This window comes from Lygodium microphyllum, chromosome 27, assembly GCF_053477565.2.
Source record: "Lygodium microphyllum isolate KBCC chromosome 27, Lygodium_microphyllum_v1.1.10, whole genome shotgun sequence".
Classification (NCBI taxonomy): Eukaryota; Viridiplantae; Streptophyta; class Polypodiopsida; order Schizaeales; family Lygodiaceae; genus Lygodium; species Lygodium microphyllum.
Genome location: NC_141161.1, coordinates 59,977,782 through 60,002,828, shown reverse-complemented (window position 1 = coordinate 60,002,828; position 25,047 = coordinate 59,977,782). Strand labels below are relative to the sequence as shown.

Genomic DNA, 25,047 nt, shown 5'->3' with positions numbered 1-25,047 from the left:
GTCTCCAATCCCCGCCACGCCTCAGTATGCACTCGTGGAGGCCCTCCTGCAGTAGGACCTTCCAAGTCTGCTCTCCTGGTGTGAGACCGCGGACTACAAGGTTGCCCAAAAGGGCCATACTCTGATACTTTGGGTCAATGATCCCAAGCCCTCCCTCTAACTAATGCCAGATGATGGTTGCCCACGTCACCTTGGCCCGAGAGTCCCTGGAACCGTCCAACCACCCAACAAAGAGGAAATTCTGCACTAGGCGGTGAAGTTGAGCAGCACAGGACGAGTAGAAGCACCAATATGAGGCGATGTACCAAGCCGTCGCTAGGACCTAGTTGACCACCAGTGCTCGGCCCGCAAGGGAGAGGCCAGCAGTACTCCAATAGGTTAGCTTCCTTCGAATAGAGTCGAGGATTGGGAGAAACTGTTGGGCGGGGGTAATGTCGAGTCCCACTTGGAACCCTAGGTAGCGGATGGCGGTCTGCCCTCTGCACACCCATCTAAATCCCAAGTGGATGCCCCACTCTGTACTGGAGTCCGGGTCTGTAACAAAACCAACCGACTTCCGCCGGTTAATTTTCGCTCCTGCTGCAATACAGAACACCTCGAGAGCTAGTCTCATCCTCTCCAGCATCAACTCATCATCCTCTATGTAAAGTGTTGTATCATCTGCATACCCTTGAATCTAACAGCTCCGTCTCCTCTCTCATTGGAAGTCGGAGGGCACGTAACCCACTCACACATGATCTAAGGAAGTGAGACATCACCTCTGCAAAGAGTAGGAACAAATACGGGCCCAATGGGCAGCCTTGTACCGATCTCTCCACTCGAAACTCCTCCCCTCTCCTGCCACCTATGAGAACCCTGTTGGTAGCCGATTTGTAGAGTACAAAGACCCCATGGATCCATGCCTGGGGGAAACGAAGCCCAAACTCTCCATGGTGCCCTCCAAAAAGTCCTAGTCTACCATGTCATAGGCTTTCTCAAAATCTAGTAGTATCGCCAATCCCTGACCACTGTGTTGGGCCCACTCTATCGCCTCAAAGAAGGTAAAGACATTGTCTAGGATGCTCCTATCCTGGACAAAGCCTGTCAGTGTGTCATGAATAAGACCAACATGCATTTGGCAACAGGGTGATCCCTCTCCACTGGGATAGCTCCAACTGATCTCCCCCTTTGGGGAGGAGACTGATAAGACCTGCCGATAAACTCCCTGGCATCCGACCTGAACTGAAAATCTCCTGGAAAGCCAGCAATAAGGGGTCCTTCACTACCTCCTGGAAGGTGGTGAAGAAGGCCTTAGAGAGGCCATCCTCTCCCGAGCATTTCTGCTCGTCCTGTGTGTGGAAAGCCTCCTCTAATTCCTTCTCTATGAAGGGGGCTAGGAGGGAGCATCCCATCTCCTCTGTGATGAGGGATGGGATGTGATCCCAGACCCGTTGACTACAACGTTGTCCTCTAGCTAAGGCTGTCTCCTGTTGAAAAAGGCATCTATAGTAGTCGGTGGCAATCTCCATCACCTCGTCTGGGCTACAGCGATCCTCCCATACTAATCCCGAAGGCTACGTATCTGCTCTCCTGAGGTGAGGGGCTGGTGTGCCTTAAAGAACTCCTTGCACATCGTGTCCCCCTTCCGTGCCTAGAAGGCTACTAAGGTGCGAAATGAGAACTCCGAGTGCCTGTCCTATAGGTTGGCAATGGCTGCTTGTGCGCGCACCTCTTGTGCGTGGAGGATGGGATCCCCTGGTGTCTCCTATAATAATCTCTAGGTGGCTGCTAGGTCCCACCGGAGTACTCTCTCCTCCTCCCAGCACGGTTGCCTGGCCTGTAGGGCTGCCTCCTAGTGGCAGATACTGCTCAACTCGGCCAGGACCTCTGCAACCTCCTTTGCGATTCGGTCCCTCCAGTTCCACTCCCTAGTCCAAATCTGCTCTATCTATCTCTTCACCTCCTCTCTCCTATAGATCGAGTCAGGGATCTGGCATGATTGTGTACCTAGGGAAGATGCAGGGGGATCAAGTGTCAAGAGGACCGAGCAGTGATCGGATAGAGTAGTGCCAGCCAACTGCCCTATCTAGCCTCTGCGAGAGCATCCCCACTCTCCCACATAAAACTTGTCCAACCACTCCAACAAGACTCCACCTAGCCACTTGTATCCCCACGAGAAGTCCAACGACCTTTCCCTCCTATGAAAAGCCGGGTCTCTCCAAGCATCGCAAGCTCCTACTGCTGCCAGTACGAAGATCTCCCATGCCTCCTACTGCTTCCCATGCCCCTGTAGTTTCTGCCTCCACCCTGCTAGTCCTCTAAGGCCTCTAGGTTATTGAAGTCTCCTCCAATAATCTAGGAGTCCACCTTTGGGAGTCTTGCTACAATCTCCACCTAGAACCTGCTGCATGCCCTGACCTCAGTGGAGGCATAGACATTGAGGACTCCGAGGCACGAGTCCCCAATATCCAACCCGACTCATAGAACTCTCCCAACCACAATCGCCCCGTGATCCTGTACGCAGGTGCTATGGCTCGGGCCAATATAGGTGCATACGCCTCCACTCCTGCCATGGGCATCAATGGCGTACTCCCAGTAGGTGTGTGACCTACCTGGAAGAACCTTCCCTACCCGATGGGCATAGGCAAGGGTGAGCTTGAGCTCCTGTAGAAGTAGGATGTCTATCTGTCCCGCAAGGGCTAGCTACAACTCCTGATGCCGAACATTCAACTTCCTAGAACCACATACCCCACTGTAGTGGAGACTATTCACATTCCAGGATGCAAGGTGTAAGCTCATGGAGAAACATGTGACTGACCGAACAGGCATCTGTTCAGTGTGGAAGCTGCTTATGAGGAGAAAAAACTATGGGGCATGCAAGTACACTTTTCCGCAGGCCTAGACGGCAAACTCCAATTCCCCATGGTGGTCCTCGGGTGGGACCATACAGGTGATAGATGCTCCAGGTGATACTACCAATGCATCTATCAGCCATGCTGAGAGTCGTGACTCTGTACACTAGTAGAAACGGGCCGCCTATGCCACGGGCACACATCCCTTGAAGTTCTCCACTATGGAGAGGCTCGAAAGATAATGCTCAAGTGTGGAACCTCGGCACTAGCCCACCAATTAATGTCCATCATGCAACCAGGCCACTGCTGTGCAAACAGTGCTAGTCCTTCTCCCATCCACTGGGAGATGTGGTCCGCCACCTGACTCTTCACCTCCTCCTCTATCTGTGTCATCGTCCAATCCCCTGAGTGAGAGGACTGAAGGAAAAAAGAGTAGTTTGGTCCATCCGATGGTGCTAGTAGATGAACCTTGCCCCTCCTTGACTTACGAACCACGAAGATCTCCACCTCTAGAGATAGTGGGAACTCTCCGTGCTCCGCATCTCTCAGGTAGGACCACGAGCCACTGTGGAAGAACTCCTATGGTAATAGCCGTACCTGTCTCGGAAAAGTGTGACGGGCAGCAAGGGCAGATGAGCTAGTGGCTGTGTGGGAGGGGGAAGACTGCTAGTGCAAGGAGGATGTAGGCGTTTGTGGCTCATCACCTCCTATGGGAGGAGGGGGGGTGGATCTGGGGTGGATCTGGGGGGGATCACTTGAACCGGGTGCGGATCAGGGGGGTGCTTGGCAGGGGAGGTGATGGGGGGGGAAGAGGATCGAGGGATGGTGAGATGGTCGGAGGTACATGGCGGGTGTGGGGGGAAGGGGGGGCTATGGGCCAGGGTCAATGGGAGGGCCATGGGAGGTTGGGGGGGAGGGATGTGTGGGTGGGTGTGCGGGTGGATGTATGGGTTTTTGTTTTTTAGGGGGGTGCTCTACCAAGGGGGTATCACTTGCCCTCCTACTCCCTGTTGTCGAGGCTATGTCTAAGGAGCTGGTTACGGCTCCCCCTGCCGTCTCCCTCTCTGTCGTCTTTGGACGACCCATATGAAGCCGTCAACGTCGCCTCTGGACGACCCGTATGAAGCCGTCAGCGTCCACCTGCGGGTCTGTCGGAGCAGCTGCCTTGGCTCCGAAACGCGTGCAATGTACTGCCTGATGCCCAAAGTCATGGCATCGGAAGCACTGCCATGGTTGCCTAGTCACAATGACCTGCTGCCTAAAGGAGTGACCTCCTACCTCAATTTCCAGGAACTTTGGTATACTTTTTGTGTCTTTCACGGCCACTTGTACCTTTGGGACTTCTGCAACTGTCATTGCATCTGCGAAAGAGGTAGGAAGAACTATGCCGAAGAGTCGTCCAAAGTCCTCCAATAACTAGCGGTACTCTACCACCAGTCCAAGAAAAAGTAAAATGACTGGATGTCTGAGAAATCTGTTATGGAGTGCAAATGTCTCCACTGTGAAGCTGTTGTACCAGGGAACCATGTAAATGACCCCCTTCATGGAGGCATAGGATGCACTCTCCACTGACTCACGAGCTACGTCTACAAAGGTGAGTCAAACCATGAAAATCCCTTGGCCCATGAGGACTACCTCTGCGATCTGCACTGTGCCAGTGTACAGTGTGGAGTGGAGCCAATCTCGCAGTTGGGCCGTCAATGGGGAGTGTCCAATGACCTAACCAAATATCATTGTTTCCTTCAACTCTAGCTGTGTGGCACAAGCGACTAAGAGCTGTTCCTCAAAGAGAATGATGCACAAGGCGTTTGACTAGGGGGGTTTTGGGGGGTGCTCTACCGAGGGGGCATCGCTCGCCCTCCTGCTCCCTGCTGTCGAGGCTGTGTCTCAGGAGCTGGCTGCGGCCCCCCTTGCCGTCTCCCTCTCTGTCGTCTCTGGACAGCCCGTATGAAGCCGTTAATGTCGTCTTTGGATGACCCGTGTGAAGCCGTCAGTGTCCACCTACGGGTTTGTCGGCACAGTTGCCTTGGCTCCTAAACGTGTGCAATGTACTGCCTGATGCCCAAAGTCATGGCATTGCAAGAACTGCCCTAGTTGCCCAGTCACAATGACCTGCTGCCTAAAGGAGTGACCTCCTACCTCAATCTCCAGGAACTTTGGTATACTCTTTGTGTCTTTCACGGCCACTTGTACCTTTGGGACTCCTACAACTGTCACTGCATCTGCGAAAGAGACAGGAAGAACTATGCCGAAGAGTCATCCAAAGTCCTTCAATAACTGGCGGTACTCTACCACCAGTCCGGGGAAAAATAAGATGACTGGATGTCTAAGAAATCTGTTATGGAGTGCAAATGTCTCCACTGTGAAGCCGTTGTACCAGGGAACCATGTAAATGACCCCCTTCATGGAGGCATAGGGTGCGCTCTCCACTAACTCACGAGCTGCGTCTGCAGAGGTGAGTCAAACCATGAAGATCCCTTGGCCCATGAGGACTGCCTCTGCGATCTGCACTGTGCCAATGCACAGTGTGGAGTGGAGCCAATCTCGCAGTTGGGCCATCGATGGGGAGTGTCCAACGACCTGACCAAATATCATTGTTTCCTTCAACTCCAGCTGTGTGGCACAGACGACTAAGAGTTGTTCCTCAAAGAGAATGATGCACAAGGTGTTTGACTGGGGGGGCACTCGTAGAATGAGTCGATTTCTGACCAGAGGTTTCCATTGTACGTCCCTGCTGAGAACCTACCTGTCACACTGCTGTCCTACCGAAGGGGGGAAGTTGCTGCAGGGGGAGGGAGCAACTGGACAAGGGGGGAGGGATACCAGGGAAGCACACCACGCATGGGTGGGGGGGCAGGGGGGTGGGTTTTGTAGGGCGGACACGCCACTGGGCTGCAGGCAGGGCAAGGCGTCACTAGGGGGTGGCGATGGGAGCGGGGGCGACGGCCAGGGGCAGGGGTGACGGGGGCCACAGGCGGGGAAGGGGGGGGGCACACGCGATGGCGACGGGCAAGGGCGGGTGTGAGGAAACAATCGGGGGCAGGGTAGCAGGCGATGCGACAAGCAGGAGTTGCGCGCTAGCTTCCCTCGCTTACACTCAGAGTACAAACTGAAGGCAGAACTCTAACTAGGCATAACCACAAAAGAATAATGAATATATATCCATGCAATGTATGTTGCTTGATACATAAACACAGAGACTCTTAATAAAGTTTCTCTTGATCCAATGGAAGCTTTATAATGAGATTTAGAAGACCCTTTTTGTTCTCCTCCAAACAAGAAAACAAGCTATTTATAATCTCCTCCGAAAAGTTGATAAAACCATCCAGTTGGCTGCTGAAAGCTTAACTGAGTTATCCTGAAATATAAAACCCTAGAGAAAGGTCCTCTGCTATATGAGGTATTCTGAAACATTGATACGATGAGATGAAATCAGGAGAAGAACCATACAGAAAGGTTAATGTACTTGAGACTTTAACATTCCAATATTCTGCTTTCACCCTGTTGAAGCTTCTATCGACAACATCCACAAAGGGTAACCAAAAGTAAGGTTCAAGAACTTGCAAATGCACTAGTGATACATAGACGGCAACTTCAAGGATAAAGTTGAGAAAAAAGGTTTGGTATGAACTACCGAGTTTTTCGTTCTTTTGCTTTATAGACAATAATCAGCATAGCAAGAGTTGATGTGTACATACTAGCATCATCTCAATAGCCTTTGTGAGACCAACAAGTCGAGGCAAACGTTGTGTACCTAGAAAAAAACCCAGGGAAAGAAAAGAAGAAAAAAATTCAAAGCCTATTATATGGATTGCAAGCAGAAAAATGAAATTATCATCCATGCAGCTACAAATCCTAATCACACTACAGTATTTGCCTTGGCACCCACCACCAAAGCCAGGAATAATTCCAAGTGTCAACTCAGGTAAGCCAAGTTGAGCTTTTGGTGCTGCAACTCTCGCATTGCAAGCCTGCTCATAGCATATCCTCAAGTAGTCAAAGGTCAGAAACGATTGCATGCTAGTACAAGATAAAGTATCCAGACTATAAACTAAGCAGTGAGCTATCAAAGATGCCTCAGTTACCATGGTTAATTCAAGACCTCCACCCAATGCAAGACCTTCAATAGCTGCAACTGAAGGTTTCATTGAACCTGAAACGCAAAGGTAAAAAAAAGAGCCAATTTCTAAGGAGAGCTAATTATTTCACAATAGCATCCAATTTCATCCAATAAAACTGTTGACAATCATGCAATATGAGGTTCCTGAAGAGGCAGGCTTCAAAACGCTTATCCAGCAAAACATTTGTATCTTCTAGAAATCACATATCACGGCATGGAGAGAATGTAGGTACTTTTTGGGAGTTTGGACCTACTATTATCCAAGCTTTTGTTAATGTTGCACCAGTCCTTGTTTTCAGATATATCTGGTAAAGGACTCACTAATCCATAGGCGTCTAATAGAAAAAATGTTACAAAATTTTAAAATGAGGGGATAATTTTAAACTCTAGACTGTGGACTACATTCCCAACATGCCTATCAAGCCACACTTTGGATCAAGTTCAACATGCTGAGCTCTTGTACCATGTTGACAATGAGAGGTGGTTTTGTAGCCCTCTCCTCTTAACTCAAAGCACACCCACTGCCCATCATTGGCCTAACCATCTCGATCCCAAAATCTCAAGGGCATGGAAACATAGTTGAGGGAAACTTTGGAATGGGAATGGAAATGGGAACAGGAACAGCACATCATCAAGGAGAGACAGGGCTTACACGATATCCTAGTTATAAGGTTAAAAAACTTATACTTTAAAACTTAACTTTATCATATGCGAGAACTTAAAGTTGGAAGATGTTAATGAAGCTATAAGATGGAAGAAGTTGGAGAGAGAGAGAGAGAGAGATATATATATATATATTAGATTCTCTGTTGGTCATAATTGATGGTCATAAGTGTTGATCTTGATTGAGGCACTGTAGTTCGAAGTAAATCGTGGCCACAATCCTTATCTTAGTTATTCATTTTTAATGTTCACATGTGGAAGAATGACAATTTTTCTTCTATGAAAGGTCATAATTGAAAGGATATATCCCTTTTTCCTTGTAAAAGGTTGTGTTTGAAATGGCTGATCTGATTTCACTTGATCAACACTCAAAACAGCACATTTGTTGCCTAAAACAAATTATGTTTTCCTAAAAGGGCATAAACTTTCAATTTTTAACCATAAACATTGCATCCTATTCCATGTAGACTTTTTATGTCCTGAAATGTTGTCTAAAATGTTTTGGGTTTGGCCAGAAATGCCATGTGGCACTTGTTTCAGGATTATGAAACATTTCGGTCCAAGAAATGCGTTTTGAGAGATTTTGACCCAGTATCGGTGTTTCACCCCTTCCTAAGTTCCGTTTCAGACCATTTTGCATAACTATGAATGGAAAACCTCCAATCTGCCCTGTTTTTAAAGGCCTCCTCATAGGCCTACATGTCAAACACAATTAGCACAAGGAGATCGTTTTCTCTAGATTTTCTTTTGATGTGCATTTCATTTCCAACACAAAAAATGCCAGAGTCTTATCAGCTATGTTTGGAGAATTAGTTGCTTCTGTATTTGAATGATTAACTTATGCAAAATGGGGATTCACTAGTTAAAAGAATCTCATCTAGGAAAGCATTCATGTGTGCACTCTTCTTGCATCTAGCACAAAATCCTAGCATTGCTCAAGTCTTGACTCAACACATTGACCTTGTTGTGAGTGTGATACATTGTGGAACTACACACATGCACATTGATTTGAAAAGGAAAAGAGCTTGAGTTTTCACATATCACTCTTGCATAACTTGGATTCAAATTTTTGGAAGCAATATTAAGGCGTTTTGAGAAGTCAACAAGCAGATTGAATGAAACCAAGATATCAAGAATTCTAAAATATACTGGCACATTAAAAAATTGAGAACAAGGATTTGAAACATAAAACAAATCCTCAAACTTTCATCACAAGGCCTAGATCAAAGCGTATGGTTGACCCAATTGCATGTGCTTGAGAAGCAGCAAGGTGATCCTCACTCCCACCAAGGAGTGGAACTCGAACCCCAAACCACCTGCTATGGGATCAACCTTTGGGTCCACTCCAGTTCTCATCAACCAAGTGTTTGACTTAGTCCAAATTCAGATTAGCCAGCATCTCTGTATGTCCCTTTTTTATTTGGCCAAGAGAAATAGTTTTTACTATAAACCCCCTTCAGCATAGATATCCCTAAGGTGAATACAAGGTCCAAGTAAACAAGGAAATAAGTGTAGGAAACAGACATCACCCAGGCTAGCCACTAGCCTTCATGGTTATTGGAAACAGGGAAATGGAAACGGAAATGGAAATGGAAACGGAAATGGAAATGGAAACAGCAAAATTTTGGAGTTTTGGGGAATTTCGAGTAACTAAAGGGATGAGAAAGGCAGAAACAGAAACGGGAATGGAAACAGAGACAGAAACAGTGAAACGGTAAAAGTGTGGTGTTTCGGGGCATTTCCAGTAACTATACTGACCTTAGAATGTCTACTACAAGGGCTATCAAAATAATAAACATAGTGGTATGTATTGCCAATCCACTAGGTCAAAATCCCATTTAAAGCAAAGGACTAGAATAGCCTCAAATCTCCTCATTTAATCTCTGCCATTTGCCTCTAGGAGTAAATATTAGTGTTTCTCAGAGATCAAACCTGCTCTATGGCCTTACTGCATAAGCATACTGGGCAATGACACTAGAAATGATCTCCCTTCTATAGTAGTGTCTTGCAATCCACTTCATGTGAGCAAAATCTAGAGTGTCTATGATGCTCATCTTGCCCCCAGAAATTCTAATGTCTACACCCTGGTCCTGAATCTATAGCCCAAGCCACCGCTCCCCAAGCCATAAACATCTCTCCATAAATAACCTGCAAGACTGGTCTGAGAGCTCTCCTTCAAACTTCTTGGGCTATTGGGCCATCTCAATATGGTGCCGTTCCTCAATTTTTGTACATCTCAAGCATGCTAAACGGGTGAGATCTCTTTGGGCCTAATGTTAAGAATAGCAAATGATGCCTGATATGTATGCCCATAGAGGCTTGCCCATAAGTGGCTTTGTATGGAAGATAGACATATGATGTATGCTCTAGGAAGAGATGACAGAATCCTATAAGCACAGTGAGGTACAGTGGTACTATCCAAAAGCTATATAAGCATGTACTTGACACTCATTGTACTATCATTCTGTGTCACTCAAGATTGTGTTTATGAGCCCAAGTTAATCTATCTTGGAACCTAATTCACTTGAGTTACAATTCTTTATCTCAGTCATGTTTTATGTTTATAACCTCTATCCGCCATAGCTAGCATAGCTCTAGATCCGTGTTTCTCAACACCTAAAGCCCTTGTTAGCTATGTTACATGTCACGGGTTTACATAGGCAAGCTGGTAGCACATTTCTGTGGCTGGGGCAGCAAATTAATTGGGCATTATTTCAATAGTCCTTTGTTGTTCCCATGAAAACAGTGACCCATCATATTGAGCAACCAGTCTTGCTTATACCTCTTAATAATGATAACAACATTAAGCCTATAGCTTTCTTTCCTGCAAGGAAATAATCATAATATCCACCAACGAATTCCGTAATGCCTCCATGGTAATTATAAAATGTTCAACTATAGATATCAGAAATATTCTCTATCCCTTGATTTCCGCTATCATGTAACATCACAAAGTTCCATTCTTCATAATTAAGCTTGAGTACTAAATGCCTTCATAGTGAGATAATTATTACTTTCTATGATAAAGGCACACACCCACACGCACGGGCGCCTCCTCTCCACATACAACCAAAAGGGCAAGGCAAGACAATGTTGGCCTTATTTACATGCATAGATGAGATAGCTCACAAGCTTTCTTGCCCAAGTCTTAGATTCAACAGTAATACCCACAGCACAAACAAAGACATGGATGAAGATACATATCTAGTTTAGCATTGCATTTCTAAACATGTATTGCAAGTCAAATAAAATATAGGGGTGGGCACACATTTATTAATGTCTAGTTTCTAGTACATCACGAACCACCATACAAAATCTTGTTTGTACCCAAAAATAAAACAAGTAAACAAAAATTTACCTTCGATAGCATTGATCATAATATCAATTGAAACGCGTCCAAGTTGACTCGTATCCCCTAAATTAGAATAGCCATACCAATCAGCATTCTTTTATTTTTTTTGTGAATAAGTGTATATTAATGAATGGAAATATACTATAATGAAGCCCTCAGGCTATCAGAACAACTTACTAAATGCAAATCATGTGAATCACAAGCCAAGCCAAAAGACTACCAAAACAATCATGCAAATAGCACAATCAGAGTAGAGTGAACTATATCCAACCAAGGAGCAGCCACATCAGGGAGGACCAGGTTTGTTGAAATCATAGAAGAGATCTGCCATAAGAGTAATCCCCAAACACAGGCAACATTACCACGGATACTTGAGGCCAAATCAAACGTGAAGGATATTACCGGTAGGCCAAATGCGCCAAAGAGCTGTCCATCTGAGAAAGTGGAAGAGGCAAGGATGATCCAATTGCAAAGAGGATAAGGAAGGCATCTTGCCCAATACCCAAGAAGTTAGAACGGATGGGCATCTGCTGCCCAGTAACACTGAGGTACACACACGGAAAACAAAGCTCCAAATCCATTTCGCCAGAGGGCAAGAAATGAAGAGATGAATCAATGTCTCATAACTAGTAGTGCAAAAGATAAAATGTCCCCGTGAGATCTTGCGGGCTCACAGGGCATCCCCAATAGGAAGACCACCGATAAGTAACCTCCATACAAAAACTTTCCCTTGGTAATGAATCTTGGACCTCCATAATTGAAGAAATCTGTCCCATCACTTTTGTCTGCTTTACGAGCACACCAGACTTTATTAGCTTTTGCAATGACCCATCGCTTGTCCTTTACCATCTTGTGATAGATCTGATTAGCCGACCTTTGCAGAAAATCATCAAGTTTCACAAACATCCAATCCTACCAAGGTGAAGTAGACTGAAAAGCAAGCAATGGATAATAGCTTTGAAGTCGATCCAATAGAGTCGACCAAATGTGGCTATAGCCTCTAGGCACCCAAAAGTATTGATGTATGTGACAAAAAGAATAAAGATGGAACTGCCCAGGAGTCACAACATCCCATATCGTTTGCAACTCCAATCTTGCCATCCAATTAAACTTCTCTTTGGAATTATTTATCTGGCCAATCAAGCAGCCTAGAAGTACTGACGTATGTGACAAAAAGAATAAAGATGGGACTGCCTAGGAGTGACAACATCCCGTACCGTTTGCAGCCCCAATCTCACCATCCGATTAAATTTCTCTCTTTGGAATTCCAAAAGAGACTTCTTAGTCGAGGAAAACAAGGGTAAAAATATAAGACCATACTAATCATAATAGATTGAGCCACTTTGAGCCATACATGAAGAGGCCAACCTTGAGATTTCCAACACAAAAACCTTTCAAGGATTCGAGAGGACATCCAATCAAATGCTCGAGGAAAGACATCCACACCAATGGGATATCCCAAACGCGGAGTAATATCTCCTTTAGAAACGATAGCTCATTGCCAAGCCAAACCTTGCAAATCACTCTCCGTGCAAGAGATAAATGTAGACTTCTAGCATTAATGTGAAGACCCAAGGCCAAACTAAACAAACTCCAAATAACCATTGCCTGATTGACATTGGTTTGATTAGCCTTAAGGAACACAAAAGAATCGTCTACCAAAGATTGACCCAAAACTTGGGTACCACTAGGGAGAGAGAAACCACATCATCAGCCAACCGATCCAACAAAGAAAGCATAGGATGAGTGACCAATGAAAACGATAAAGAACTAAGGGGGCATCCTTGACAAAGAGAACAAGATAAAGCAATTTCATCTATGACTCCCTTGTTAAAAGCAACATGTGTCACTACATCCTAGCTGATGGTGTCAATGAGAGGATTAATGTAGAGACCAAATCCCATAGTAGACATCAATTGCCCCATAAAAGACCAGCTAACATGACCAAAAGCCTTTTCAATATCCAACTTGATCATAATCACCTATTGGCCAGAGGCTTTGGCATAATCAATCCCCATCTGAACATTCAAAATATTATGCATGATGTTCTGTCCCTTAATGAAGTCATATTGATGAGGATGAATCAACTCTGGAAACATTTTCTGCAATTTGTTGGCAATAACTTTGGAAATATTTTATACAAGGAACCCATAACAGAAAATGGGCCTCCACTATTTTGAAGTGTGCATGGGGAAGAAACTTTGGGCAGCAAGAATGACTGAAAATTTCCAATCCAAAGGCATTGATTCGATCTGCACACATCTTGGCAAAGGCGAGTCAATGGGTCCTTAAGTTGTTGCACACTGGCCAAGAATAGCTCATTAGGGAGGCCATCACAACATAGGCTTTTCTTACGTGGTAAATGGGACAGCATTGCCTTCACTTCTTCCTCTCTAATATCTACCTCCATCAAGTCCCGCCATTCTAGCTTAACTTGATTTTGAACCAAATCACGAATGTATCTACAAGTAGAATGGATAGAATCCAAAAGAACTTCTTGTGGACCTAGCAATAATATTCAAGACACATCTGAATAATAGATATGGGCTCAACAACTATATCACCTTGATAATTCATCAACCACTCAATATTCTCCCGAGCATATTTCTAACATAGACGAGCAAAAAAATGATGAGTTTGACAAGTATTATCATGCAAATCATCCAAACAAGCTAGCAATTTGTGCTTAGCCTATTCTTCCTCTTGAAGAGCTTGAATTCTTCAGCCATTTGGAACATGTGATGAAGTCATCAAAGTTCGTATACTGACCGATTGTTCCAGCAAAGAGTGTCAATACTGCAATTCAGCACAAAAAGCAAACGCATGCTGAATACTATATTGTCAGTGGTGCAATATCCCTAAAACTAGGTCATGCAACAATACCCCCAGACAAAACTTGTGTGCTGCCAACTCACCAATCAACTGCTGCATGCACCCAAGAAACTGATCGTTCAACAGAAAAGACTGATTAAAGCATAAAGGCAAGTGGGCACACAAAGCCTTGAAGGCATGCACTGACCGACGAGTCATATCCAAAACCAAGGGATAATGATCTGAACGAACATGATGCCTCTCCACCCACATGTCAAGCTCAGCTCGAACAAAAGAATCACTTTGGAAAATGTACATTCTATCAAGACAGGCCCAGGTTTTCGAGTATTGAAGACATTGGTATGTAAAACCTAACTCATAAGGATAAAGCCATGACCACATGTCTTGTTTCAAAGCCAAGGTGGCAATAGAATCCCGTGCCAAACACTCAAGACCATCCATGACCGAGTGTGGTGAAGTTGCCTAATCCATAGCCACACAGACATTAAAGTCACCCATAAGAAGCCCTTGATGTGTCATGGAAAGGGACTGCAGATCTTCTCAAAGTTGATGACGGTACTGGGCTGTATTAAGAGCATATACATCCACCAACCATAGGACCGCCCCCTCATACATAATCTCAACAACTAGGAACCTGCCCCGAACATCCTGATGAACCAATGAAGGCTGTAATGAAGACCGCACAGGCCACATAACTCCGGATTTATGAGGAGGCCAGCTACTAAAGAACATAGTGAAGTCCTTATAAACCAATGTTCTTTATGCTCTACCACACAAAAAACATCCCAATGACTTGCAATAACTGTCCTCCACCGCCTATACTACTTGCTAGCAGATGAAATCCTCTAGCATTCCATAAAGCGAGCCGCATCATGAATACATGGGAAAAGAACTACTAGTTCACCACTTTCCCTTTTGCATCCACCAATTTAGCAACTTGCAATCTCTGCATTTCACTACAAATCACATCCATAAGATCCGCAATCTGCAATCCAGCAATCAATGCACGAGGAGGGAACTAATGCCGCTGTTGAGCATGGAAAGCATCTCAAGAAGGCAACAATCTCCGACAGGCATCAAACCTCAACACAAAGCCCAAAACACCATTACCTACCACTCCAATTGCCGACACACGAGATGGTTGAGGTTGAGGTTTAGAGTAAAAGCCTTTTTGTAACCGGTCTATGACTCACATAAAGTGGTAGTTCCTTCAATTAAAAAGATGTAAATTACAAAAATGATAATGTTCCAAAATACATAACTTGTGAACAGTTGGTTTTCATCTCTTCTAAGTAAATCCCAGTAGCATAGGAATAGTACAACATGTCAAGATCAACATCCCTTACTGTCCAACATGTGCAGAATTCACTATTCTTACTATCCAGCACACTGTTCTTACTGTTCAGCATGTGCAGAGTTCACTGTTCTTATTCAAGACGAGCAAAGTTCACTATTCTTACGATTCAGCATGTGCAGAGTTCACTGTTCTTATTCAACACGAGCAAAGTTCACTATTCTTACGATTCAGGATGTGCAGAGTTCACTTCGATGGAATCAATCCATCATGCAAAGCATTTCTTCGAGAATAGAGAGAGAGGTGATCAAAGGGAGCAAGCTCTACCTCCGTGCTTGAGTCAGAGAAGTAGAAGTACTCTCCATGGCTGTTTTCTTGCAGCAATCTGCCCTCAGCTCCTCCAAACTTGATTCTCCCATGCCTATTGCGTTTTTTTTTAATGCTCTCTCTCTCTCTCTTTTGGGAATTTGTGCCACATGGCATACATGTAACAATTTTCCTGTTTAAACCTTCCGGTATAAAATTCTCCATGTTCGGTGCAAAATTTGACCTAAGCACAAACCAAAGAATTAATCCTCGTGTAAAAACGAAGACAATGACATGAACAGATTCTAGGGTCCAAAAATAGTAACTCCCTAAATTTTAGGGATGGTGACCCCTGCATTCCTCAAGTTGTCCTGTGCAACTTTTATCATTGCGACCACATTAAAAGTGTAATGTGGCTCAGTTACAGTGACTTTTATTCCGTGAGCATTCTCACATGTGCATCTTCTATCTTGGCCAGGCTCATTGTCCTGCACCATCTCCAGTGGCTAAGCACACAGTCCCAAACCACTAGCATTCTATTCTTCAGTACCCATTCAACATGGAACTAGTCCTAAGACTCAAACAAACCATTAGTCCAATTTGTTCCAATGGCTGCCTCTTCTGGCCATGCAAAGATCCCGCTTATTCCAAGAGAACTCTAGGGGTAAAAAGCAACAACAACGAAAGAAAAGAAAAATAAAATATTTATATAAGTAAATACGAAAAGCAACTGTAAAAAGTATCACCACCTAGTGACACTTTTCCCCTAGCTTGAAAATTTTACGTAATATTATCAATGATAGATTGCACAAGAATCGAACAAGAGTTGTGAGGAGCATGGCGTTTAACCACAGAAACCCATGGAGCATCCTTTGATACCTGACCCTGATAGGTAGGATGCAACTCACCACCCAGTCCAGCCTAAAGGGAATCGATATTAGCATTTTCATGCAATCCAAGAGGCATGGGGGGAGGAACCTGTTGCTGCGATACATCTTGGGATTCACACTCCTGCATATCCACTTGTGAATCCAAACCACACTGCAAGATCTCTAGAGCATGAGCACATTCAAAGACAAAATGGCCCAACTAACCACATCTAAAACAATGTCTTGCAAACGTTTCCCATTTTACCTCAAAGACTAAAACATGCAACCCTAGAGTCTCAAACCAAATTTTGTTGGGCTGAGGGTTTCCAATGTCCCAAAGCATGCAAGCTCTATTCCTGTTCCTAGAGGCCAAACGCAGCTCCACCAAATCTTGACCAAGAGATCTCAATACAAGTGGAAGAAGACGCCAAATGCGTGAAGGAAAATTTACCACTTCCACCCAAATTGGGCATGCCTGCCTAAGTACATCCTAAAATTCGTCCATGGGTCTCCATGGAACAGCATGAACCAACTGACCATGTAGAAATAGAGGGATACCTTCCATGATCCATACCTGAGCATCTGAAGAGCGAAAGAAAATCTCAAAAAACACTATAGAACCATCATAAATCTCTTCAACAAGAGAGGCCTACACTTGCCCCAAATCATCAATGTAACCCATATCATCATTCAATAGCATTGACTGTAACCATGCTCTAATATAGGCAATCAAAGGAGTCCTTCCCATAAAATAAAAGATGGCTGCCTACTCATGGAAGGCAGCAATCTTCTGTAGCACTAATTCTGTTCCCATGACAGCCACCACAGGATCACCATCGCGTAAAGAGCTTACTTTTCCTTCATTTGCATGTGCACCATCATTCATCACATGATTTGCACTAGCACGCATATTCTAAAATGACTCAGTGGTCTACAAACAAGGCGTGCACACAGCCTGTTGAGGCATCTCCAAATTATCAGAAGCTGGTGGACCAGATGTCAACTTACGACGTTTGCCCATGTCATCACCTTCAACAGGGTCACTAGAATCCTCAACATAAGCGTTAACATCAGAGCCCACTAAATCACGTTCCTCCCTGCCCCGAATGTGTTGATCAAGGAAATCCACATCCAAACCACTAGATGCCTGCATCTTGCCCAAAATAGAGCCCCTCTTGGTCAGGAGAATACACTGCACCTGCTGCCCTGCATGCTCTCAGCTCAAGAGCCCAACCTCAAGTCGTGGATGCCTCCTCAGAACTAATTGTGGCTGCCAGGGGCTTACATAGCTTGCCTGACTACGTCCTGAGTGTGACTTGCCCCCCTGCAGAAAAAGACCTGCAGCCCCTGTTCACAGCCCATGAAACCCAAAGTAGAGTGCCCCACCCAGCTGAAGGTAGCACCTTCCCTGTTAGAAATTGTGACCACCCTACCTGAGGCGCCCTGTCTGTAGCACAGCAATTGAAGACAACCTTCCCTACCTGCTTGTCAGCATGGCACCACTGTGCTACCTGCGCAGTCTGAAACCAAGAAGGAACGGAGCTTAAAACATGATTGTACCTGTCTGTGGTAGTCCCCACATTATCTGACTGTTCCATGCTCCCTGCCTGCCTGTCCTGCAATCGCTGGCTGAAGCACACCCTCCCTGCACGACCAGGCTGGCATGTGAGACCAAGGTACCCTCCCTGAATCATAGGCAGGACATGCTGGGCGATGACAACAGAAAACTGGCAGAGAAGAAACGCATCCATCTCTATTCATTCTTTCTCTCACACACAGCATCTCTCTCTTTTTTTTTTCCGTAAAACAGCATCTCTCTCTCTCTCTCTCTCTCTCTCTCTCTCTCTCTCTCTCTCTCTGTGTGTGTGTGTGTGTGTGTGTGTGTGTGTGTGTGTGTGTGCACGCGCGCACTCTCTCTCTCTCTTTCTCTCATATTAGGTAATTGTACTAATTACAAACAAAGTACAAGATTACAAAATTACAAGATGTAGGATGGCTGTAGGCCTTGGGGCATAAACCCAGTCAAATGACCAAAAGAGTACAAAAGTCACAACAAAAAGAGGAAGCAAAGATTGCCATATGCCAAGGGAACAAGTCCTACTTAGAAAGGAGATTAGTGTGTTGAATAATGTCCAGCTGCCAATGTAGGAGACCTTTCAACTTAGCAAGGTGTTTCTATACCCCGAACATAAAATCAAAAACACTAGCATTCGGAGTTGCCCAATTGTACCACCAACCCCAAAAACCAAGGAATGGAAATAGAATATTCATATCTGGTTGTGCCGGAGTAGGGTATTTGGGCAGAGCAAAGACCCAATCAAAGGGACGCAATAACATGAAAACCACAGCCCTCCAAATAGCAAACAATAGGGACCAAATTTTCCACGCCAAAGGGCACAAAAGAAAACGGTGGCAAGAAGATTCAACACTAGTGAGGCAGAAAAAACAGGAGCCATTGGAAATGCAGTGTTTTGCAAGTGCCATGGCAAGAGGCAGCCAACCAACCATGACACACCAAAGAAGGACTTTGCTTTTGTATAATGTCTTACTGAACCAAACCTCCATGGCATTCATTTTCCACCAATCCCAAGATTTGTGCAAACCCCAGACAATATTGGCCTTTAGTGACCAGCCAATGTTTGTCGTTAATCTTAAGGTGGTACACTTGATTAGCCAAAGCCATTTCCAAGTGGAGTCAACCTACAAGGTCCCAATCCTGCCAAGGACGATAAGAAACAAGGGCAAGGAAGGGCTCTCTAGAAGTGACAAAATTCATATGACTAAAAGAGTACAAAATTTACAGCAAAGAAGCAATATAAATTGCCATATATCCCTCTTCTTTTTTTCATGAAAAAGTGTAAATTAATGTATGGAGATATTTACATCAAGCCTTCAGGCCAACCAAGCTGAATGGCAATAACTCACATGAAGCCAAAAGGCTATTAGAACAACATACTATCGGAACACAAACTCTCTAAAAAGTTTGTGTTAGATCCATGAGAGAGATCTTGGGATGAGAATACCCCTAGAGCAGTTCCACATTGTATCTAGTTCTGACATTATTTTGTATTCAAGAACTATGTATTGCTTATTCTCCGTAGAGTTAGTCATAGCAGTAGATGATAGCTATTTTTGGAACTTGGGAAAATTCCCTGACATTCAGATGTAACATTTTGGTCCCATAGGCTGATTTGACCTTTTGTAGACATCAATGTAACTCTCTCTCTCTCTCTCTCTCTCTCTTTCCATAAAGATAATTGAATTAAGTAGTAAATATTTACATCAGACCATCAGGTCATCAAAGAAAACAAATGAATGTCTACCAAGACTTTTAACACAAAGAAATCACACAGAAAGGACAGCTGGAGTAGAGCGAACAATAGCCAGCCAAGCAGTAGCAATGTCAAGAAGAACCAGGTCAGTTGACATCATAGAAGAGATCTACCATAGCACTAAACCACGAACATGGGCCATATGACCTTGGATGCCTAATACTGAATCAAAAATAAAGGCATTCCTAGTACGCCAAATATGCCATAGGGTTGTCCATCTAAGGAAATGGAAAAGGTAGGAATAATCTGAATGCAAAGAAGACATAGAGGACATCTTTCCCATAATCCACGAACGAGTTGGAATCCAATGTTGAGTCGCCAAGGACCACATGAGGAAATAAAACTCCAAATCTATCAAGCAACAGGGCAAGAGACAAAGAGATGAAGCAATGTCTCATCACATGTAGTGTAGAAAAAACAATGACCAGCAGAGATATCTTTCGGGCACGCAACACATCCCCAATTGGAAGACCCCCAATAAGCAGCCTCCACATGAGCACTTTACCCTAATACAAAACCTTAGACTTCCGAAGGTGGATGAAACTTTCCTACCACTTCTTTTTGCTATCCCGAATATGCCATAATTTATTAACCTTTCCAATGACCCATCTCTTGACCTCCACCATCTGATGATATATCTGATTAGCTGATCTCTTCTCGAAATCATCAAGAAGCACAAACATCCAATCACGCCATGGATACAAAGGCTATAGCGCAGGCAAAGGAGAGAACCTATGAAGTCTGACCTGTATGGACGACCAAATATCATGATATTCACGAGCCATCCGAAAGTATTGACAAATACACCAAAAAGAATAAAGACGGGGCTGCCCAAGAATAACACCACCAAGGACTGTCTGCAACCCCAAACGAGCCATCCGATTAAACTTGTCGCGCTACAAATCTTTATCCGGCCAATCCAACAACCTAGAGAAAGCCAGTACTTCTCCTTGCAGCGAATTCTCCTCCTTACGAATATCAAGAGGGCACCAAACTGCAAAACGTAACATCTCCTACCAAGATGCAATCAAATGAGCAAGGGGAAAAGACTGGGAACCTTAATAGGCCTCATGGAATTAAGCACATGCCACTAGGAAGAATGAATAACCATGCTACCATGAGAGATGCCAGTCTTTTCTATGGAAAATTTAGTAATATCTGACCAAGGATGACTCTACATAGAGCCTACAAAAAAAGAGTTAGCCTCAAAGCAGCCATATGCAAATTAACATCCAACAAAGCTGCACCCCCCATCCTTTTAGGATTAGTCACATGCTACCATTGAAATCCACGTGTCCCAAACGATTGCCTTTCTTTCTCAACAATAGGAATATGATAGGCTGAACCAATTCCAAAAGGGACGTCTTCGTCCAAGGAAGCGATGGCAGAAAAAACAATATCATATTGACCATAATGCATTGAGCAACTTTTAGTCTGACATGTAGAGGCTAGCCTTGAGATTTCCAATACATAAACCTATCATGAATCCGGGAGGCCATCCAATCTAGCAAGGCACGGGGAGCTACCTCCACACCAATAGGATATCCCAAGTGTCTGTTTATATTTCTCCTTGAGATCACAATTCCATGCCAGCTAAAGGCCTGCAGATCATTCTTCGTACAAGAGAGTAGTGAAGATTTCTAAGTATTAATATGAAGACCCGATGCCAAGGCAAAAAGATTCCATGCCACCATTGCCCAATTAACATTAGTGCGATCAGCCTTAGGGAACATAAAAGAACCGTCTACCAAAGATTGACCCACAAGTTGGGTACCACTGGGAAGAGACAAGCCAACTATCTCGCCTTGATCAGCCACTTATCCAACAATGAGAGCATCGGGTGAGTGACCAAAGCAAACAGCAAAGGGCTGAGAGGGCAGCCTTGCCGAAGAGACCGAGCTAAGGCAATTTCCTCTGTGATCCCTCCATTAAGTGCAATACTAGCCACAACACCCTACCTAATGGTATCAACAAGAGAAATTATACGAGGACCGAATCCCATTGTAAACATTAATTGCCGCAAAAATGACTGGCTAACATGATCAAATGCCTTCTCAATATCAAGCTGAAGCATAACAACCTTCTAGCCTGAAGCTTTGGCATAGTCAATTTCCAGTTGAACATTCAAAATGTTATACATTATATTCTGACCTTTAATGAAACCGTATTGACGTGGATAAACCAGGTGCATAAATACATTCTGCAATCTGTTGGCAATAATTTTGGAGAAGATTTTATATAAAGAGCCCATAACAAAAATGGGTCTCCATTGTTTCAAAGAGGTTGGAAAGGGAACCTTAGGCAACAACGGAATGATAGCAATCTTCCAGTCTGAAGGCATTATACCAAAATTCCACACTTGCTGACACAGGTGAGTTAATGGGTTCCTTAAGCTGGTCCACATGGACTGAAAACAGCTCATTAGGAAGCCCATCCTAGCCAGGACTTTTCCTTCGAGACAAGTGGGACAACACTTCTTCCACTTCATCTTCTGAAATATTAGCCTCCATTAAATCCACCCACTTTGGTTTGACCTCATTATTTACCAACTCACAAATATATTGGCGAGCAAAGTGAATAGTATTAGAAAGAATCTCTTGCACACCCAACAAGGACTTATAAAAGTCAACTCTCATCCAAATGATGGAAGCACGATCAGTCACCATAACACCTTGCTCATCCATTAAATGCACAATATTTTCCTGGGCATATTTCTGATGCAAACGAGCAAAGAATTGATGGGATTGACAGTTATTATCATGTAAAGCTTTGTCTCTGGCAAGCAATTTGTATTTTGCATATTCCTCTTCCTGAAGAGATTGAACCCTACCTTTCAACCATTCAATGCATGTGAGCAAGTCATCATTGGAATCCCCTCACTGACTCAGAGACAACAAATGGGCCAATAAAGATTGAATGAATTTACATGCTTGCTGTCCTGTAAAACAGCAGTGATAGAAGAGGGAATATGGAGGAATTTGATAATGGAGAAGTGGGGGATGATAATGGGGATGGATGGGGCGAGTTTCTGGCTATCTATGGGTGCTGTACATGAGTTTACAACAAAGAAAAATGATGTTGAATGAAGAAAAACGAGCTCTTATTTATAGGAGAGGGAAGAGCTAGTACAAAAGGGGAAAGTGGAGTAGCACAAGACAAGTGTCCAGCCACATGTCATGAGATGTGACAAGTGGTGGGACACTTGGAAACTTGTGTGACTAGTGTCTTGACACTTGTCTCTCCTCTATGGCCTTTCTTTTTGGGCTGAATATTGTCAAGAATAGAAACAACCAAATTTAGTAAGCACAGTCAGAGTACAGAATTTACTATTTTTAGAATGATATCCCTATTTTTTAGAACTAGCATTTTTAGGCTAATTCGAGGCTCCTAAAATTTAGGAAACCCCCCCCCCCCCCTCCCCCAATATGGGTGTCATATGAAATCTTTTTCCATGTACATCACAAAAATGATATCAGAATCTTCATGTGACTTTCCTATGCAAAGAAATGTGCATTTCAAGCTTTCAGCCCACACATGTACATTGTACAAGCATTTCATGATCATGCCATCTTGTTGATTGTAACTATCTGTTCTGGCAGATCTAGCCCACATTTCAAGACATCAATCCTTTTTGTGTGCGAGTCTAACCCTGATATGCGTGAGTTCTGGTCATAGGCGCCCAATCAGGCCATATAGGTGGAAGTGTGAACTATCTTTTCTCTAACCCACCGTGTGGGTCCACCATAACCTGTGACCACTCATCAGTGGCCAGCTCCAATGCACTTTTCTTTATATCTAATTAGTGCAAAGGAAACAAATTTAATAAATCATTATATAGACAAATTAATGAAAAAGGATACAAATTTTGTTTCTATAGAGTTGTGACAGCAACTGCTTTTGGGCTTCATTCGAAGGCATCAGATTTTGAATGCGGAAGATGGCAAGAAGCGAACACAAAGCTAAAAAGCTTTTTGTAAAAGCTTATAAACCTTAACGGATCTAAGGCTTTTTGTTTTCCCAAAGACTAAAAATTTTTTAAAAGCCTTATAAAAGGCTAAAACAATTAAGGCTTTTCAAAAAAGTAAAAACTCAATGTGTGTAGAAGAGAAGGAAAATCCCATATGAGGAGTGAGAGAAGACTAAGGGGCCTTGCCCTTCTCTTCCTATTCAAAACTATTCTCTTGTGAGCGAAGAGAGAGGAGAGTCATACAACTATATGGTTGTTCGTGTGAGTTGATCGAGCTTGCGAAAACGCTGAAGTTGATGGTTCGAAGAGTTGTAACAACCCCAAAAAGGTACGAATGTGATTGTTATTCCGGACTCAAGCTTAATATTGTAATGTTGTCAATTCTTTACTTTGACTTTTATGGAAGCTACAAGAGGCATAGGTGGTTGTTCAGGTTCATGTGTTGGTTGAGTTGTGTTCGTTAAATATTGAAAAGTTGCATTGTGAGTCATTATTGGACAAAGTCAAATCCCTAACCGGCACTCCTTAATGTCTTGTTTTCGGGTTGTGAGTGAGTGAGGCTTGTCTTCGATCACCGCTTGCAAAACAACGGGCCACATGACCACATATATCTAAGGCTGAATCAAAAATAAAGGTATTACGAGTACGATTGGATGTTCGTGAAACATCATGATTTTTTGAAAAGGTCAGCTAATCAAATCTACGATAATATGGTAGAGAACAAGAGATGGGTCATTGAGAAAGCTAATAAAGTCTAGCATGCTCGAGATAACAAAAAGAAGTGGTGGGCCAGATTTCTTTAATTATGGAGGTCCAATACTAGATGGTGCGACACCAATTCATCTCTTCATTTCTTGCCCTTTGGCGAAATAGATTTGGAGCTTTGTTTCATGTGTGTGGACCTCAATGATTGGGCAGCAAATGCCCATCCGTTCTTGGGCATTAGGCAAGATGCTTCTTTGTCCTCTCTGCAATCGGATCATCCTTGTCTCTTCCACTTTCTCAAATTGACAACTCTCTGGCACATTTGCTACCGAGGTGAAGTAGACTAAAAAGCAAGCAATGGATTATAGCTCTTAAGCCGATCCTATAGGGTCAACTAAAAAGCAGGCAATGGATTATAGCTCTCAAGCCGATCCTATAGGGTGGTCAACCAAATTTGGCTATAGCCTCTAGGCACCCCAAAGTAGTGACGTATGCCACGGAAAGAATAAAGACAAGACTATCGAAGAATGAGAGCGTCCCGTACCATTTGCAGCCCTAATCTAGCTATCCAATTAAATTTCTCTCTCTAGAATTCTTTATTTGGCCAATCAAGCAGCCTAGAATTGGCTAACACTTCTGCTTGTAAGAAATAAGCCTCCTTTTAAAGATGAGGAGGACGCCAAACTGTAAAGCGAAGAATCTCTTGCCAAGAGGCAATTAGATGGGTTAGGAGAAATGACTGACATTTTAAGAGGTCCCATAGAATTCAGCACATG

General features: G+C 43.9%; 1 protein-coding gene across 2 annotated transcripts in view; it reads right to left on the bottom strand.

The window, feature by feature from the left end:
* LOC148012364 (peroxisomal fatty acid beta-oxidation multifunctional protein AIM1-like) overlaps positions 1 to 25,047 on the bottom strand; it is a 117,815-nt gene that overhangs the window by 35,038 nt on the left and 57,730 nt on the right. Inside the window, exons 4-8 of one of the 2 annotated variants that reach the window (XM_087668783.1) lie at positions 17,828 to 17,912; positions 10,973 to 11,029; positions 6,917 to 6,984; positions 6,721 to 6,802; positions 6,530 to 6,585 (exon numbers count right to left, since the gene is read on the bottom strand). In XM_087668783.1, the coding sequence (XP_087524909.1) occupies positions 6,530 to 6,585; positions 6,721 to 6,802; positions 6,917 to 6,984; positions 10,973 to 11,029; positions 17,828 to 17,912 (348 nt within the window). The remainder of the gene's footprint in view (positions 1 to 6,529; positions 6,586 to 6,720; positions 6,803 to 6,916; positions 6,985 to 10,972; positions 11,030 to 17,827; positions 17,913 to 25,047) is intronic. The other variant, XM_087668782.1, reaches the window with a different exon arrangement.